At 43.2% G+C, this 20,811-nt stretch overlaps 1 protein-coding gene across 2 annotated transcripts in view; it reads left to right on the top strand.

Moving 5' to 3' along the window:
• Positions 1–20,811, top strand: part of EXOC4 (exocyst complex component 4) — a 605,068-nt gene that overhangs the window by 381,890 nt on the left and 202,367 nt on the right. The window contains exon 12 of one of the 2 annotated variants that reach the window (XR_013215715.1): positions 20,112–20,592. Coding sequence is in view for 1 of the 2 variants with exons in the window: in XM_077264444.1 (XP_077120559.1) it covers positions 20,112–20,248 (137 nt within the window). In the remaining variant the exon portion in view is untranslated. The remainder of the gene's footprint in view (positions 1–20,111; positions 20,593–20,811) is intronic. The other variant, XM_077264444.1, reaches the window with a different exon arrangement.

The raw sequence follows: 20,811 nt of genomic DNA, 5'->3' as shown, positions 1-20,811 counted from the left end.
AGGTAAAGGTTCTTATGTCCAGAAGAGACAAGACTTCTTTACCAAAAAAACTATTAATCTGTGTAATAGTCTAGAGCTGGTCATAATAAGAACCCTTGATAGTTTCAAAAAGGGGCTTAGATGTTTTTTTTTTAGAATAAAACATAAAAACTTGTGTAACATGTTTAAGGTTCTTTTCTCAATATTTGGGCCAGGATGGAACAAATAGCTCTTTCAGGGCAGACTGGATCATGCATTGCGGTTGTGCCTCTTCTCTTTATCATTTCTCATCCCTCATCCCTCAGTTGAACTTAATGGACATTTGTCTTATTTCAACAGTATTAACTATCTGTATCTGACTATGAGGGGAAATTTAAGCTACCGTATATACTTGAGTATAAGCCGAGATGCCTAATTTTGCCACAAAAAAATTCTGACACCTTAATGACTCGAGTATAAGCCTAGGGTAGGAAATGCAGGAGCTACCGGTAAATTTCAAAAATAAAAATAGATACCAATAAAAGTTAAATTAATTGAGACATCAGTAGTTTAAGTGTTTTTGAATATCCATATTGAATCAGGAGCCCCATATAATGCTCCATACAGTTTATGATGGGCCCCATAAAATGCTCCATATTAAAATATGCCCCATATAATGCTGCACAAAGGTTAATAACGGCCCCATAAGATGCTCCATAGAAACATTTGCCCCATATAATGCTGCACAAAGGTTGATTATGGCCCCATAAGATGCTCCATAGAAACTTTTGCCCCATACAATGCTGCATAAAGGTTGATTATGGCCCCATAAGATGTTCCATAGAGTAATATGCCCCATACAATGCTGCATAAAGGTTGATTATGGCCCCATAAGATGTTCCATAGAGTAATATGCCCCATATGCTGTTGCTGTGATTTAAAAAAAAAAATTGCATACTCTCCTCTCGTCGCTCAGGCCCCCGGCACTTGCGATATTCACCTGTCCCTTTTCTGGCGCTTCTCTGTCTTTCGGCTCTCTGCAGTGACTGTTCAAGCAGAGGGCTCTAAACACGTCATCGCACCCTCTGACCTCAATGTCACAGCCAGAAGACGTGGAAGACGGAGCGGCGCCCGGCGGTGGAACGGGGACAGGTGAATATTGTGCAATGCTCACCATCCCCTCGTTATACTCACCTGCTCCCGGTGCGGTCCCTGCTTCTCACTGACAAATGGTCTCGGCGCCGGCACCTTGTTCCAGTGTTCAGTGGTCACTGGTACTGCTCATTAAAGTAATGAATATGCGCTCCACTCCTATGGGCGTGGAGTCACCTCCATATTCATTACTTTAATGAGACGTACCACGTGACCGCTGAACACAGGAAGAGCTGCCGGCGCCCGGAGACCATTCGAAATGCAGGGACCGCGCCAGGAGCAGGTGAGTATGTGACAGCCGCTGCTCCCCCTCCCCTGCCGACCCCCTGGGACAATGACTCGAGTATAAGCCGAGAGGGGCACTTTCAGCCTAAAAAAAAATGGTCTGAAAATCTCGGCTTATACTCAAGTATTTACGGTATACTGTTAACTTCTGGATTTGGGCAACTTTATACAGATAGACTGCCCATTCAGGGACACGGCTACCATCTGAGATCTCCAATTTCCTTGTTTGCTTAACATTGTTAAATTTAAATAAACAGATTTCTGACTTTAACCTAATTGTTTGTTCTAATATCAGAAAGCACCAGTTTTATGTTGACCACTTGGTGACAAGGATCAGAGAAGCATGTTCTTACTACTACAGGAATTAAGTACTGTCATAGATAGACCATTATTTTTAATCTTTAGGCTATGTGCACACGATGCATTTTTTTCCGCGTTTTTTTTTTTGCTGTGAAAACACTTAAAAAAGCTTATTAAACGTATCTCATTATTTTAATGGAATTCCGCATTGTTGTGCCCATGCTGCGTTTTTTTCCACACAAAAAACGCATTGCGGAAAAAATGCAGCATGTTAATTTTGCCGAATTTGAGCGGTTTTGCCGCTATATAATTGTATTGGGACGCTCCGAGAAAAAGAAACGTGAAAAAAAATGCAAGCGGATTTCCTGCGAAAGGAGTCCGGTTTTGATCAGGAAAATTCTGCAAACATTCTGCAACGTGGGCACATAGCCTTAAAGATTCCATAATAACGGTCTGTACCACAGGACTGGTGTATAGGAAATGTGGTGCCAATATTCAAAAAGGGGACAAAAACTGAACTCGGAAATTATAGGCCAGTAAGCTTAACCTCTACTGTGGGTAAAATCCTGGAGGGTATTCTAAGGGATGCTATACTGGAGTATCTGAAGAGGAATAACCTCATGACCCAATATCAACATGGGTTTACTAGGGACAGTTCATGTCAGATTAATCTGATAAACTTCTATGAAGAGGTTCGTTCCACAGAGGACCAAGGACACACAGTGGACGTAGTGTATATGGACTTTTCAAAAGCTTTTGATACGGTGCCACGCAAAAGGTTGATACATAAAATCAGAACAATGGGAATAGGGGAAAATATGTGTAAGTGGGTTAAGAGCTGGCTCAGGAATAGGAAACAAAGGGTAGTTATTAATGGAGCACACTCGGACTGGGTAGCGGTTAGCAGTGGGGTACCACAGGGGCCAGTATTGGGCCCTCTTCTTTTTAACATATTTATTAATGACCTTGTAGGGGGCATACAGAGTAGAATTTCAATTTTTGCAGATGACACTAAACTCTGCAGGGTAATCAATACAGGGGAGGACAATTTTATATTACAGGAGGATTTATGTAAACTAGAAGCTTGGGCTGATAAATGGAAAATGAGCTTTAATGGGGATAAATGTAAGGTCATGCACTTGGGTAGAAGTAATAAGATGTATAACTATGTGCTTAATTCTAAAACTCTGCGCAAAACAGTCAATGAAAAAGACCTGGGAGTATGGGTGGATGACAAACTCATATTCAGTGGCCAGTGTCAGGCAGCTGCTACAAAGGCAAATAAAATAATGGGATGCATTAAAAGAGGCATAGATGCTCATGAGGAGAACATAATTTTACCTCTATACAAGTCACTAGTTCGACCACACTTAGAATACTGTGCACAGTTCTGGTCTCCGGTGTATAAGAAAGACATAGCTGAACTAGAGCGGGTGCAGAGAAGAGCGACCAAGGTTATTAGAGGACTGGGGGGTCTGCAATACCAAGATAGGTTATTACACTTGGGGCTATTTAGTTTGGAAAACGAAGGCTAAGGGGTGATCTTATTTTAATGTATAAATATATGAGGGGACAGTACAAAGACCTTTCTGATGATCTTTTTACTCATAGACCTGAGACAGGGAAAAGGGGGCATCCTCTACGTATGGAGGAAAGAAGGGTTAATCATAATAACAGACGCGGATTCTTTACTGTAAGAGCAGTGAGACTATGGAACTCTCTGCCATATGATGTAATGATTGATTCATTACTTAAATTTAAGAGGGGACTGGATGCCTTTCTTGAAAAGTATAATGTTACAGGGTATATACACTAAATTCCTTTGATAGGGTGTTGATCCAGGGAACTAGTCTGATTGCCGTATGTGGAGTCGGGAAGGAATTTTTTTTCCCAATGTGAAGCTTACTGTTTGCCACATGTTTTTTTTTCCTTCCTCTGGATCAACATGTTAGGGCATTTTAGGTTAGGCTATGGGTTGAAATAGATGGACTTAAAGTCTTCCTTCAACCTTAAAAACTATGTTACCCTGTTACTTATAGTAGCCTCAGCTGCTTCTTTCTTTGGCACACTCCTCTGTCCAAGGTGCAGCTCCTCTCATTTGCCCTCCAATTGATGTGAAATTCAATTTTCAATTCATTGTTTTGAATGTAAATTACCAGCTCATTATAAGCTTCCAGAGTTTTTGCACGGTGCATAGTTCCCAATCCGCTATTGGCTCTACTGTAGCTTCTTCAATTAATGAAGCAGTGATTGACATTGATGGGCACTCAGATGTATTAGACTGCATCTGAGTGTCCACCTCCAGTAGGTGTATATGCCTGGAAATGATGCACGGCAGAGCATACATTGACTCTGTTGGTACCATTATAGTCAATGCAGGGCCGGACTTAGCCCAAAAGGCGCCCTGTGCGAGACTGCAGGACGGCGCCCCCCCCTCCAAACTTTGAAAGAAAACAATAACTCTTTAATATTCACAACAACACGTTTACTTAGAAAACTTGTGTTTCCCTGCAAAACACTTGAAGAAACACTAATATTGCAATAACGGGAATTATAAAGTGCTTTAAAGCGGACCAAAAGGAAAAAATGACGCTTGGTCCAAAGCCATATGGGCTGACAGCCAATCAGAGTGCAGAGCGGCGGCCTGCAAGGCCAAACACCGCCCTGCACTCTGATTGGCTGTCAGCCCAACGCTGACAGCCAATCGGAGTGCAGAGATGATGGCCAGCATGGAGAAGAGTTCCGGACGGGTGGCAGCAGGTCGGGTGCCGTGCGGACCAAGAGTCATTCTATGACTTTTGATCCACCTTAATACTAAATAAAATATCTTAAAATATCAAATATAAATAATATAATAAATATGCAACATACATGAGAAAAACTGTCATTAAATATGTGCACAATTTTCAACCTTCAAGACAAAAAAATAAAAATAAAGTGCACTATACTGTAATCCAGCAACAACAAGAACATAATAACGTGCTACATAAACTGATTTAAAAAGCAACTTTCCGTGCTTTTACTTTGGCAAACTCATCAATAGTTTCATTTAAGTCTAGAGATGCCAACACATCATTTTCAATTGACAAGACTGCAAGTGAGGATAACCTGCTCTCTGTCATAGTGGACCTTAAATATGTCTTAATGAGCTTAAGTTTTGAAAAACTGCGCTCTCCTGAGGCCACAGAAATTGGGATGGTGCACAGAATCTGAAGTGCAGTCCAGGTTTGTGGAAAGTGCTCTGTAAACTCATTTTTGGTGAGGAAACCAAGTATCTGCAGCGGAGTCTCAACATCATCAGGGAGCACATTCCGAATGTGCCAGAGTTCATCAGAAAGTTCAGCACCATTTATGTCAGACTTATTGCCATAAGTCAGAGACTTCTGCAGTTCTACACTATGTGCCAACAAGTCTTCCCGTGATTCATGGCTCTTTATATCGTACAAAAAGCCCCATTTTTTATTATGAATACTGAGTTGCTGGAAACGCTCCTCCATTGAATTTAAAGCAGTATCCACCAACACATTGAAGAACTCAACCTTAAATTTCTGCTTTGCATCCACAATTGGTTCATCCCGTCCTTCATAGCTAAAAGTGGGTTTTTTAATTCTAACACGTGAGGTACTCTTAAATATGGGGTCCACACCATTTTCCTCTGCTATATTCTTTGCTCTTTGGAAAGAGCCTTCAAAACCATTCTCCCTGAATTTCTTAAGAAAATCATGGGTTTTTTCAATCATGTCTGCTGCTGTGATGAGGTTGGCGGTCTGGTTTTGCAAAGCTTTGCTCACAATATTGATTTGAAATAATATGTCATACCACATAATTAAGGACACCATGAATTTAAAATTAAGGATATGTTGGGACAACTCTAGAGCATCATGTTTTGTTTTTGGCTCTGTACTGCTGTCTTCAGAAAGGGCAAATAATGCCTCCTGTATACCTGCTAGATTTTGGATCAGTGGTTTGAGGCAGTTTATCCGGCATTCCCATCTTGTGGTACATAGAGGTTTTACAGTAAGACCTGATACATGGTCTGTCAAAACCTTCCATCTCTTGGCTGACCCAGCAAAAATAGTATATACACGCTGAATAATTCCAAACAGGGTTATAGAATCTATGTTAGATTCTGCTGCATCTCCAACCACTAAATTGAGGCTGTGGCATCCACATGGTACAAAAAACGCCCTTGGATTTTTTTTTAGTATGTTGGCTTGAACACCATTATTTTTGCCTGCCATATTGGCACCATTGTCATAGCCCTGGCCACGACAGTCATCAATATCTAGCTCTTTGCTAATTAGGAAATTAAGAATAATATCTGATAATCCTCTACCAGTTGTGTCTGTTACAGCAACATATCCAAGAAAATGTTCCCTGATCTGGCATAACCCAAGTTTAACATCAATAAAACGGATGGTAAAAGACATCTGCTCTTGATGGGCTAGATCAGTTGTACAATCAAGAATTAAGGAATAATACTTTGCCTTTTTGCATCTTTCAAGAATTTCACTAATAACCTTTTTGGCCATCAAATTAATTATTTCATTTTGAATAGTTTTACTACAGTAGTGGTCAGATGTCTCTTTTGACTTGACTCGTCGCAGATGTTCTGCCATTACAAAGTCATAATTTCCTAATAACTGTACTATAGCAAGAAAATTTCCATTATTTGCGGTGTATAGACGATCAGAAGATCCTCGAAATGCCAAGTTCCGTTCAGCCAACAACTGAGTAATACGCATGAGTCTTTCCAGTACGTTTCTCCAGTGCTGCTGCTCTTTCTGCATTCTGCTCTGTAACTGATGGTCAATTGTTTTTTTGTTTTTCATGCGAAGCTGAACTTCTATCCACTTTGTTTCTGCTGAGTAATGGTTAATGGAAGTTTCATGGGCCTTTAACATCTGACTCATATGGCTCCAATCCTGTGATCCATCCAATGCAAGTGCCGTACGGGATCTTCTATCAAACAGTTTGCAACAAAAGCAAAATACTTTGTTCAAACTTTTGGAGTACACCAACCACTTTCTTGCTCGTTTCACGCCATTGTCCAAAATTCTAGAGTAAAAGTCCTCTGAAAAATGTCGATTCCTCTCATCTCTCTTAAATTCTATATTTTTAAGTTGCACAGGGCCTGCTTCTACGATTAGATCAATTGATGAAGAATTTAATGTAGGCCAAAGTGCAGGATCTGAGTCAATGATTGCAGAAATTTCACTGCTTTCAGCCTCATCAATGCCCTCCACATGCTGGCATGTGTTATCCCCTTCTGATGTGAGGGCTGGTGTGGTAGACTGATCTTGTTCTACTGCAACCTCATAAACGTCTGCTATGGTAGACTCTTGGTCAACTTCGCTGATCCTAATTTTCAATGACGTTGATGGTTCCCCTGGCTCCAATGGGATTGTATCCATACCACTCCTTATTTCACATTCTTGCTGTGGAATATCTGATGTTGATTCCTCAGCAGTGCTCGGTACATTGGTGCCACCATGTTCAGAAGATTTTTCGAACAGTCTTTTTAAAGACCCTGCTTGCTTTTGATTTGCCTGTTCTGCTAAGGCCTTTCGCTTTCTGTTCTGTGCACCAGATGCTTTCTTAGGGCTCATCTTGCCTGACAAATGTTATTCTTCCCTGAAAAGGTTAGGTGTGGACCAAAAGTCTTATTAGTGCAGTCCACATGCTACTATAACCATCTATCTGCTCATTTAAACCTAAGGTGGCAGAGGTGAGCAGGTGATAAGTAACTAGAAACAAGTAAGCCACTGTACACTGCACAAAGTCTGGGAAGAGTGGGAGGGGGAGAAGGAGAAGGATGGATGAATACATTTAGCAGAGAGGAGCGGGAGGAAGTGAGAGTAGGGTGGCTCCTGAGCAATGCACCTAACCCCCAATTGCCCCCCCGGTTGCCATGGTTAGGTTAGGCACCATAGGGCTATTTTAGCCCCTTCTGCCCTGGACATAGTAGTATGTTACATGGTAGACCCATAGGACGCCTGAAAATCAGGCTAAACACCCTTTTGTGTTCCTAGAGCCATATGCAGTGGCGTACACACCATAGATGCGACGGATGCGGAAGCACCCAGGCCCGTGGCTTGGGGGGGCCCAGTGCCGCCCGCCCGCATCCATGGTGTGTCCTTTTTTTTTATTTTTGCCACAAGCACAGTGCCCAGCCACACAATGGGCCCCACAGCAAAAGGGTCACAGCAATGGTGCCCAGCCACAGTGTCCGAACCCAGTCACAGTGACCGTGCTTGTGGCTGGGCCCCATTGCTGTCGCTGGGCCCTTTTCTTGCGGCTGGTCCCCTTTTTTTGTGGCTGGGCCCCATTGCTGCTGTTGGGCCCCGTGCTTGCTGCTGGGCCCCATTGCTGTGGCTAGGCCCCACCACAAGCACAGTGCCCAGCCACAGCAACAGGGCCCAGCCACACAATGGGCCCCACAGCAAAAGGGTCACAGCAATGGTGCCCAGCCACAGTGTCCGGACCCAGTCACAGCGACCATGCTTGCGGATGGGCCCCTTGCTTGCGGCAACACATAATACGTTTCCAAAATAAAGCTGCACCCCAACCCCACCCCGCCCCCCCCCCACACACATAATACGTTTCCAAAATAAAGCTGCACCCCAACCCCCCGCCCCCCCCCACACATAATACGTTTGCAAAATAAAGCAGCACCCCAACCCCACCCCGCCCCCCCACACACACACACTGCAAAAAATAAGGCTGCACCCCAACCCCCCCCCCCACACACACACACCAAAAAATAAGGCTGCACCCCAACCCCCCCCCCCCCCCACACACGCACACTGCAAAAAATAAAGCAAGCGGCACCCCAACCCCACCCCCCCCACACACACACTGCAAAAAATAAAGCAAGCTGCACCCCAACCCCACCCCCCCCCACACACTCTGCAAAAAATAAAGCAAGCTGCACCCCAACCCCACCCCACCCTCCACACACACCAAAAAATAAGGCTGCACCCCAACCCCCCCCCCCCCCCCCACACGCACACTGCAAAAAAGCAAGCTGCACCCCAACCCCCCCCCCCCCCGGGGCGACCGCCAGCATAGTGGAGGCCATGTGAGGTGGTTATTACTCACGGTTTGCTTGGCTGAGTAACAGTTGGCTCCTCAGGTCCACCTCTGCTCTGCTCTTCAGTGCCGGGAAGAGAGCGGCGGGGCACGAGCGGGGACGTGTGGCGTAATCATGTCACACGCTGTGCAGCCGTTCTCTCCCGCCGGGGACAGCAGAAGGCGGAACTAAAGTTCCTCTGCGTGCTGTCCCTGCCCAGCGGGGAGAACGGCTTGCGCGTGTGACATTACGTCACACGCAGAGAGCCGAGCGACAGGGCGGGCGCCGAGCGGGCGGCACTGGGCAGGAGCAGGCGAGCAGCAGATACAGATAGCGCAAATGGCGCGGCGGGGGGCGCCACAAGAGGTGCGGGCGCCCTCAGGCCATTAAGCGTCTACATTGTGATGTAATGTGACATTAATCTGCTGAGCTCAAATGCGCCCCTTGTATGCTAACGAGCCTTGGCGCCCTGTGCCGCCGCACAGGTCGCACAGGGCAAAGGCCGGCCCTGAGTCAATGGTCCAGTCGGTGCATACTCCCGGAAATGATGCACAATGGAGCACACATAGACTCTGTCTACACCATTATAGTCAATAGACCAATGGGACCAACAAGCATGGGACAAAGCGCAGTGTGAAAGGGCCATTATTAACACAGTACAGTAGAAATAGACTGTCTCCTTGCAAACACATTTGCTGCAGCTCTACAGATCTGCTATATTGCAACACTGGCTGCCTAGGAGATTGAAGCAGTAGCATTGAGAGGACTCAGATGTGAGTTCTTATCACACACAGCTCTGCAGTGAGATCAGGAGAGCAGAGATCGACCATTACACATCACACCAGTTATGGTCCCTTTTATTTGTAATAAGCTCTGGAGGCAGATTCTCATGCAGATCAGTGTCCAGCCCATAGATCTTAACAGCTCATTTACATATAAGAAAAACATGGATTTCTCTGGAATAAGACATCAGATAACTGATATGAAGGTATAAATTTACTCCGCTTCCTATGACCTACGTGTCCCGTGTCCATATAGATGGCTTAGGAGAGTTGGTCCTATTGCCAGATTCCTTTTAAAGGTCCCTCAACTTCATTGCTTAAAGGAAATCAGTCACCACATTTGAGCTATCTAAACTATTAATATGGGCATACAGGTTATAGAATGCAGAAAACAGTTCTACCTGTGTGTCTCATATTAGCTGTGTTGTTGCTGAGAAATCCTCCTTTATTACTTTTTATAAGTGATCTCTTCGGGGCAGATGGTGCCTGGAGATAACTCTGCCTCCAGAGCTTATTTTACACAAAGGAGGCATTCCCAGTGTGAGACAAGTAACTAACACAGAACAGAAGAAATGATACAGCACTGCTGTATTGTAACAATATTACAACCCTGTCTGCCTGTGAGATGGAAGCTGGCGCTGAGAGGAACCTGGAGATGTCTGTTGTGAGGAGAGCAGACAGTGGCCATTACACATTACACTGGTAACACTGTCACATCACACTGGTACCACTGGTAACCATGTCACTAATAACTAGTAACTCCCCTTATACTTGACATAAGCTCTGGAGGCAGAGTTCTCTCCAGGCACCATCAGCCCCCATAGCCTGGAAAAGGTAATTTATATAAAGTGATAAAAGAGGATTTCTCAATAACACAGCTGATATGAGACACACTGGGAGGTCTGTTTTCAGCAGTTTATAGCCTGTATGGCCATACTAATAGTTTAGATAGATCAAATGTGGTGACAGATTGCCTTTAAGTTGGCATGGCACATGGCTGCCAGTATAATGTAAATGTAGGCAAGTAGTCTGTGTTAGGCCATGTTCACAAAAGCATATTTTCGGTGTGTGTGCAATGGAGCGCACACAGACCAATAATAGTGTACTTGCTACTGCACATGGGTTTTTTTCCACAAGAACCCTAGTCTGGTTGGTGCATGTAAACAGTAGGTTGCTCCTTTACCCATTGACTATGCGGAACCAGTCACAGCCAAAAATGTAATGCTTGTCTGAACTTAGCCTTAGATTAGTGTCTAGAAAACTTTCTAAAAGTTTTGTGCCAGGAAAAAAGAATAATTACCGTAGTACAAGAGTTGATTTTTACTTATCTCCCTGGTCTTTGGGATCAGTAATAGGTAATTGTAGCATTCTGAAAAAGTAAACTTTAACATGCAGAATCTGGGAGAAAATGTGCCAAGACTGATTTCTGGGTTGGGTGTGTGAGATTTCAGACACAATAGTGGCTGCGGAGTGTGCAGTGTGTTATTGAGCTGCGCAGAGAAGGCGTGAACAGCTCCAGTCTCCGCTGTCTATCAGCCACACTGCAGAGATCTGCAGAGCCAACTACAACACTAACGCAATGCAGCTTTTTACAGCAGGCTGTGTCCCCCGAATGGCAGGGGGATGACATATTGTACATTGCTGATTACAACGACTTAATGATCAGCAAATTACCATTTAATGCAGTTTGCCATAAAATCATAAACTCAGCACAGTGTGAGAGAAGCGACATTTCTGCAGTTTTCTAGTGAGGGGGTTATAGTCCTCCACCAATACTACTTCTTTCTATGTTGTTTAATGTCCTTTTCTGCAGTATTTAGTATATAAGAATAAAGGGGAAATACACTTTGAGGCAATTTCTTTGTAATTGGTAATGCATTAATCAAAGTGCTTTTTTCCTGTTATGAAGATAATAATACCAAAGAATTTGTGGTTGCAATCATTTTCAGGAAGAAACTGAGTATTATCTGACAGAATTGCAGGGGTGTCAATACTTTTGGCCACAACTGTATATTCTGCGGCTGCTTTGCTGCATCTGACACAGGGTGTCTAGAATCTGTGCAGGGTACAATGAAATCTCAAGACTATCGAGGGATTCTAGAGAGAAATGTGCTGCCCTGTGTCAGAATGCTTGGTCTCAGTCACAAGTCATGGGTCTTGTAACAGGATAATGACCCAAAACACTCAGCTAAAAACACCCAAGAATGGTTAAGGCTACTTTCACACTGGCGTCGTTTGCAATATGTCGCAATGCGTCGTTCAGGAGAAAAAAACACATCCTGCAAAGTTGTCTGCAGGATACGTTTTTCCCCATAGACTAACATTACCGACGTATTGCCACACGTCGCAACCGTCGTGTGATGGTTGCGTCGTGTTTTGGCGGACCGCCGCCACAAAAAAAGTTACATGTAACTTTTTTTGTGCGTCGAGTCCACCATTTTCGACCGTGCATGCGCGGACGAAATTCCGCCCCTTCCTCCCCGGACCTTGCAATGGGGCAGCGGAAGCGTCGTAAGACTGCTTCCGCTGCCCACTTCGGGCATTTCTTTCACAGCATGCGTCGGTACGTCGGGCCGACTCACTGCGACGGGCCCGTACTGACGCTAGTGTGAAAACAGCCTCAGAGGAAAACATTGGACTATTCTGAAGTGGTCTTCTATGAGCCCTGACCTAAATCCTATTGAGCATCTTTGGAAAGAACTGAAACATGTCGTCTGGAAAAGGCAACCTTCAACCACGAGACAACTGGAGCAGTTTGCTCTTGAGGAGTGGGCCAAAATACCTGTCGAGAGGTGTAGAAGTCTCATTGACAGTTACAGGAATCGTTTGATTGCAGTGATTGCCTCAAAGGTTGTGCAACAAACTATTAAGTTATTAAGTTAAGGGTACCATCATTTCTGTCCAGGCCTATTTCATGAGTTTTTTTTTTCTTTTTTTAGATTCTGTGGAAGCATGATTGAAAAGCAATGTTTGACATTCATTTGTTCATTTTCATAGATCTTTTATTATTAATTTTGTCAGATTCAAGTTATTTCTGTGACGATTGTGGGTTTTTCTGTCATTAACTGAGGGGTACCAACAATTTTGACCACGTGTGTACACAAAAATTACTCTTCGATCAATGGGGATAGGACACGTGTAGCATATTCTCCCTGAGCGCTCACCACAATGTGATGTGAACATACCCTTAGTGAGAAATGTCTCCAGGCACATATCAAATTTTCTGAATGACTCCAACTTTTCTTTTTTTTCCTGCACTCCTCTAAATGATACGTGACATACCCTCGATTTCTCTGTTTAGGGTATACATATTGGCCTGCAGGCGTCATTTCACTTATCATTCCTGACTAGCTGGGAAGATTTTCCAATAAGTTTCTATCAGTGTAGAGTTATCAAGATTCTATCAGCTGAATCCGACATCTCCCAGTGTGAGCTAGAAGGAGGACAGTGGGAGCTGAGTCAGCAAAAGGTGTCAGTGTATAATGGATGATTAGCTGCAGCCCTTCCCCAAAGACAGGTGAAGCTGTATGGAGCATAACGCACCAGCTCTTTCAGCCTGCCACCAGCAGCAGGCTCTTGCTATGCTGACATTTTGATTTATAGATGAGCATCTCTTCCCTAATGAGAGCTGCCACCTCGGGTCACTGGAGCCCCCTGCCGAAGAGACCCCATCACTGACAACAGTGGGAATGAGTAATGTTCAAAAATCTCTCAGTGGGAATTTAATGCGTTTCAGATAATAGGAAGTAACTGTATGCAACTTGTGATTGAAACTAGGACGATACGAGTTTCTTGATAGATTTCCGCATGATACAATTTACATCTAATTAAAAGTGATTGTTGACTTTTTACAGATTAGATAATTTAACTGTCTGACAACTGATAACTTATTGTAGAATTTTTTCTAATGGTGGTCATCATATCCTGAACTTTGGATTAAACCTCTCAAGTAATCAGTGGTGTGGGCAAGGGTTATGAACAGAATCTGTCAGCAGGTTTCATATGTAATCTGAGAACAGCATGATGTAGGGACATAGACCCCGATTCCCACGGTATGTCACATACTAGGCTATGTGTTATTTCAATAAAGTCAGTGCTTTATCAGCAGTAGATTATCACTACAGGACTAATTGTCGTGTTGCTCCTAGTCAACTTCTCTTGTGTAATCCTGCCTACACCACTGATTGGCAGCTTTCTATGTACAATCAGTGGTGTGGGCAGAGTTATACAGAGCTCAGCATTCAGAGAACTGTTAAATCTGCAGCAGAAAACAGTGGTTGTATCAACATAACAGCAAGCTGACCAGCAAGTGACACATCACTGGAACCAGGGTCTCAGCAATGTTTTCTTTCCTTATCACAAGCTGTATAAATAATAAAAAATAGAAATCTTGCAATTTTCGCTCTGGCCACTTGGATTTTTTTAGACTATAACTTCCTTTTGCATCAGTAATCACTCATATATTAATCACAATAAACAGGCTCTGACCCTATATTTTGTATTGAAGCATCTAATCAGCATCTGCAGAGCTCATTGTCTATAGAGGGAGAGCAGGGTCAGCTGTGGCATCACTTATTGTGATTGGTGAATCCTGTGTTATCAGCTTTGTGTTGAGGTTTTACCCGTCATTGTGATCCTGCCTCTCATAATAATACACTGTGTGCATAGTTATTAGGCAAGTGGGTATTGTGATCATATCATTTCATGCAGATTTTCAAACTTTAATGTCATGATTCATTATGGGATTCATGGCAGCTCTGGTTAAATGTTATTTTTTCCTTTTGATCCTGCAAGAGTTAATGTCAGTTTTTAGGAAGGTCAGCTGATGTTGTTTGGTAACCACTCCTACCCTCCTTTAAATTTTCACATGGCCCATCTGCTGGCCATAGGTAATAGTTATTCTATGTAGACCAGCTTACAGAGAGGAGCTTTCCTGTGTCAATGGTTTTGCTGCAGCTGTGGGAGTTAAGATTACTGGTGCTGTTTTGTCCCTTTTTCTTTGTCCAGTGTTTGTCTCTTCCCCTGTATTTTACCATCTGCAGTGGTGAGGCTAGCGTCCTTGCCATTCAGTAGCCATGGGTACATTGAGGAGACAATCAGGAACTAGGCATGTGACAGCGGTGGGGGGAAGGACCCGCATAGAGCGTTAGGGAAGCTTAGGGACAGGCACAGGTTAGTGCCAGGAGGTATCAAATCCCTTGCTGTCTACCTTAAGGGTCTTTCTCTCCCATTTTCCACTCCGTTGTAGTTGTATGCTGTGTCGTCCGCCAGACTTACCCATGTCCGAGTGTGACATCCAATCTGTATAAACTTGAATGCACATTGGATGAAGCAGACCAGCTAATGTATATTTGTGTAGTGAGGGAGGGTACGCCCTAGGGATATCATCCCTTTCAAGGTGTGCAAAATTATTAGGTAGCTTGTTTTCCTCATGTGAAATGGGTCAAAACAAATTACTGAACTTACTCTAAAAAGTAAAAAATTGTTAAGTCTTACAGAGGGATGTAGCACTCTTGAAAGTAAAATATTAAAGCATGCTCTCGGAACCATCAAAAGTTTTGATGCAAATAGTCAAAAGCGTTGCAAAAACAGGTTGAGGAAAAAAAACCCACATTAACTTCTAAAGATTTGAGAAGAATCAAACGAGAAGGACCAGAAACACATCCTCCATTGATTTCATATTCCAGAACTGTACCCTCACTGGAATACCCATAAGTACAAGGTGTCCGGTGCTCCTGCCCGCCGGCTTCTTCCTATGGAAAGAAAATGGCGGGCGCATGCGCAGTGCGCCCGCTCTCTGCTGCCATCTGCCGGGCGGCAGGAGAGAGGGTTGGGGCTAAAATTAGGGTTGGGGCTAAATTTAGGGTTAGGGCTAGGGTTAGGCTTCTTTCACACTTGCGTCGGTATGGGGCCGACGCACGTTGTGAAAATTGTGCGCAACGTGGGCAGCGGATGCAGTTTTTCAACGCATCCGCTGCCCAGTCTATGTCCTGGGGAGGAGGGGGTAGAGTTACGGCCACGCATGAGTGGAAATGGCGGACGCGACGTACAAAAAAAGGTTACATTGAACTTTTTTTGTGACGACGGTCCGCCAAAACACAACGGATCCAGTGCACGACGGACGCAACGTGTGGCCATCCTTCGGCAATATAAGTCTATGGGCAAAAAAGGCATCCTGCGGGCACATTTGCAGGATCCGTTTTTTGTCCAAAACGACGGATGCCACACGACGCAAGTGTGAAAGTAGCCTTAGGGCTAGGGTTAGGGTTGGGGCTAAATTTAGGATTAGGGATAAAATTAGGGTTAGGGTTGGGGCTAAAGTTAGGGTTAGGGCTAGGATTGGGGCTAAAGTTAGGGTTAGGGCTAGGGTTGGGGCTAAAGTTAGGGTTAGAGTTGGGATTAGGGTTTGGATTAGGGTTGGTATTAGGGTTAGGGTTGGCATTAGGGTTACGTTTGGGATTATGGTTAAGGTTAGGGTTGGGATTAGGGTTAGGGGTGTATTAGAATTAGGGTTAGGTTTTCATATGGGGCATCAGCATACTCAGGATAAATTGGACAACAACGTTTGGGGTCCAATTTCTCCTGTTACCCTTGTGAAAATAAAAACTTGGGGGCTAAAAAAATCTTTTTTGTGGAAAAAAAAATATTTTTTATTTTCACGACTCTGCATTATAAACTTCTGTGAAGCTCTTGGGCATTCAAAGTTCTCACCACACATCTAGATAAGTTCCTTTGGGGGTCTAGTTTCCAAAATGGGGTCACTTGTGGGGGGTTTCTACTGTTTAGGTACATCAGGGGCTCTGCAAACGCAACATAACGCCCGCAGACCAATCTATCAAAGTCTGCATTCCAAAACGGTGCTCCTTCCCTTCCGAGCTCTGCCGTGCGCCCAAACAGTGGTTTACCCCCACATATGGGGTACCAGCATACTCAGGACAAATTGTACAACAACTTTTGGGGTCCAATTTCTCTTGTTACCCTTGTGAAAATTAAAACTTGGGGGCTAAAAAATCTTTTTTGTGGAAAACAAAAATATTTTTTATTTTCACGACTCTGTATTATAAACTTCTGTGAAGCTCTTGGGCATTCAAAGTTCTCACCACATATCTAGATAAGTTCCTTGGGGGGTCTAGTTTCCAAAATGGTGTCACTTGTGGGGGGTTTCCACTGTTTAGGCACATCAGGGGCTCTCCAAACGCGACATGGCGTCCGATCTCAATTCCAGCCAATTCTACATTGAAAAAGTAAAACTGCACTCCTTCTCTTCCAAGCTCTGCGGTGCGCCCAAACAGTGGTTTACCCCCACATATGGGGTATCGACGTACTTAGGAGAAATTGGACAACAACTTTTGTGGTCTAATTTCTCCTGTTACCCTTGTGAAAATAAGAATTTGTGGGCGAAAAGATCATTTTTGTGTAAACAAATGCGATTTTTTATTTTCACGGCTCTACGTTATAAACTTCTGTGAAGCACTTGGGAGTTCAAAGTGCTCACCACACATCTAGATAAGTTCCTTAAGGGGTCTATTTTCCAAAATGGTGTCACTTGTGGAGCGTTTCCACTGTTTAGGCACATCAGGGGCTCTCTAAACGTGACATGGCATCCAATCTCAATTCCAGCCAATTCTGCATTGAAAAAGTCAAACGGCGCTCCTTCACTTCCAAGCTCTGCGGTGCGCCCAAACGGTGGTTTACCCCCACATATGGGGTATCGGCGTATTCGGGAGAAATTGCACAACAAAATTTATGGTTACATTTCTGATTTTACACTTGTGAAAATAAAAAAATAAAAAAAATGGTTCTGAAGTAAAATGTTTGCAAAAAAAAGTTAAATGTTCATTTTTTTCCTTCCACATTGTTTCAGTTCCTGTGAAGCACGTAAAGGGTTAATAAACTTCTTGAATGTGGTTTTGAGCACCGTGAGAAGTGCAGTTTTTAGAATGGTGTCACACTTGGTTATTTTCTATCATATAGACCCCTCAAAATGACTTCAAATGTGATGTGGTCCCTATAAAAAAATGGTGTAAAAATGAGAAATTGCTGGTCAACTTTTAACCCTTATAACTCCCTAACAAAAAAAAAAATGTTGTTTCCAAAATTGTGCTGATGTAAAGTAGACATGTGGGAGATGTTATTTATTAACTATTTTTCGTGACACATCTCTGTGATTTAAGGGCATAAAAATACAAATTTTGAAAATTGCAAAATTTTAAACATTTTCGACATATTTCTGTTTTTTTCATAAATAATCGCAAGTAATATCGAAGAAATGTTACCATGTAACATGAAGTACAGTATGTCACGAAAAAACAATCTCAGAATCAGCGGGATCCGTTAAAGCGTTCCAGAGTTATAACCTCATAAAGTGACAGTGGGCAGAATTGTAAAAATTGGCTCGGTCATTAAGTACCAAATTGGCTCTGTCACTAAGGGGTTAAGAATATTAAAGGAGTCTGTCTTTCAATTAAAGGACATTTTTCTGAGTGTCTGTGTTTTACTACAAGGTAACCATGGGGTTAGTAATGCGGGCGTGTTATTGACGCCTCTCCATTACTAACCTCGGTGCTTGATGTCACCAGACAATACAAAGGTGATATCAACCCCCTCAACTATTACCCCACTTGCCACCGCTACAAGGAAAGTGGGAAGAGCGACGCTAAGTGCCTGAATTGCAACATCTTAGAGATGCGCCTACTCTGGGGCGGCTGAGAGCTGATGTTTTTAGCCAAGGGGGTCAGTAGCCATGGCCCCTTCCAAGGCTATTAATATCAGCCCGCAGCTGTCTGCATAGACTTTGCTGGTTATTAAATTATAAGGGGAACACAGGCAATTGTTTGCCGAAAAATCTTTTATTAATTATATACATGTCCAGTAATTTGCAAACATACTGTACTAATTGTATTTGTCACTTACATCTCTATATCTACCTATTCTATTTGTATTTACTGTATGTAATCCATCTCTTCTATCCTGTTGGCTCCTGCATTGACTTTACAGAACGCGGAATTACCGGCTTTTCTTCTATCTACTGTATATTGTATGCAATATAAATATATATATATATGTGTGTGTGTGTCACTGACATATGTGGCACATGTTAAGGAGCTGAAACTCCTAAACCCTTCATCCAATTTTAATTTGGATACCCTCAAATAAAAACTGAAAGTCTGAACTTCAACTGCATCTCAATTGTTTTGTTCAAAATTCATTGTAGTAATGTCTATAACCAAAATTAGAAAAATGTTGTCTCTGTCCAAATATATATGGACTTAACTGTATATATATATATACATCTATTCTATGTGTATATATCTATTCTATTCTAACTTGTCACTCTGTGATTATATTGTACGCGACAGATGATTTACTGGGTTTTCTTGTATCTATCTATCTATGCAATATAAGTACATATAGATGTCAGTGACACACATAAATATGTATTCTATATATATATATATCTATTCTATCTATACTATTCTAACCTGTCATTGTGCTTTTACTGTACGCCGCACATAATTTGACAGCTTTTCAAAGGACATCGGAGCGTAAACATCGGACAGCACTCGCATGGTCTTCTTTCTCTCACCCATAGGCTTGCATTGGTGAGACTCGGCCGATATACGTGTACAATTGCAGCATGCTGTGATTTTACATGCACATAGAATACGCCCAAGTAAAAATACCGTGATGTGAGCTGCCCCGTAGATTAACACTGGTCCGAGTGCTATGCGATGTTTTCTCGCATAGCACTAGTCCGTATTCTACGGACTGACTGTGAGCTCCGGCCGTAAAGTAAAAGCAGAGCACAGCGGTGACGCCACCGCTGTGCTGTGCTTTACGGCCGGCCGGCGCTCACAGTCAGTGCGGGAAGCAGACGGCCAGGGACCTGACAGACATCAGAAGGTGAGTATGTACTGTTTTTTTTTTTACATTTACAATGGTAACCAGGGTAAATATCGAGTTACTAAGCGCGGCCCTGCTCTTAGTAACCCGATATTTACCCTGGTTACCATTGTAAAACATTGCTGGCATCGTTGCTTTTGCTGTCAAACACGACGATACACGCCGATCTGACGACCAAATAAAGTTCTGGACTTTCAGCAATGACCAGCGATATCACAGCAGGATCCAGATCGCTGCTGTGTGTCAAACACAACGATATCGCTATCCAGGACGCTGCAACGTCACGGATCGCTATCGTTATCGTTGCAAAGTCGTTTAGTGTGAAGGTACCTTAACTCTTACTCTCTGCCTAGGCCTGTTCCTCAGGATCACAGTGTCTCTATCCCAATCTCCAATATATGCTAAAAATTCGTAAGCGTTATCAGCTTGTTTGTCATGCTGTCATACTTGTGTCCAAGCACTCTTAAACAACATTTTTCAATCTTCCTGACAGTCTGTAGCAGGATGAGATTCAGTCATCATAGATCTTGACTATTATTGTCTCTTTATCTAATAAGATCATCTTTTTTATTCAGTTAATTACTCTATAAATAGCATATCCATTGTTCCACAGGTAGGAAATAACTAATGTGCTGTATTGTTATTGAATTCTCTTCCAGAGCACGTTCATTGTGGAGAAGAGTATTCAGGACCTGATGAATTTAATGCGTGACTTAAGTGCTTACTCGGATCAGTTTCTGAATATGGTTTGTGTAAAACTCCAGGAGTATAAGGATACCTGCAGTGCAGCATTCAGGTAATGTCTCCTTATTCCTGCTAGTTATGTAACGTCAACATATTCCACAACACTGCTCGGAGATACAGTTGTGCTCAAAAGTTTACATAGCCTGGAAGCATTTTTGCTTTCTAAGCCTTTTTTCAGAGTTTATGAATGATAACACCAAAACTTTTTTCTCCACTCATGGTTAGTGGTTGGGTGAAGCCATTTATTGTCAAACTACTGTGTTTTCTCTTTTTAAATCATAATGACACCCCAAAACATCCAAATGACCCTGATCAAAAATGTTTACATACCCTGGTGATTTTCGCCTGATAACATGCACAGAAGTTGACACAAATGGGTTTGAATGGCTACTAAAGGTACCTTCACACGAAGCGATGCTGCAGCGATAGCGACAACGATGCCGATCGCTGCAGCGTCGCTGTTTGATCGCTGGAGAGCTGTCACACAGACCGCTCTCCAGCGACCAACGATGCCGAGGTCCCCGGGTAACCAGGGTAAACATCGGGTTGCTAAGCGCAGGGCCGCGCTTAGTAACCCGATGTTTACCCTGGTTACCAGCGTAAAATGTAAAAAAA

The sequence above is a fragment of the Ranitomeya variabilis genome, chromosome 5 (genome assembly GCF_051348905.1).
Source record: "Ranitomeya variabilis isolate aRanVar5 chromosome 5, aRanVar5.hap1, whole genome shotgun sequence".
Taxonomy (NCBI): Eukaryota; Metazoa; Chordata; class Amphibia; order Anura; family Dendrobatidae; genus Ranitomeya; species Ranitomeya variabilis.
This window is presented reverse-complemented; position numbering and strand designations above follow the sequence as displayed.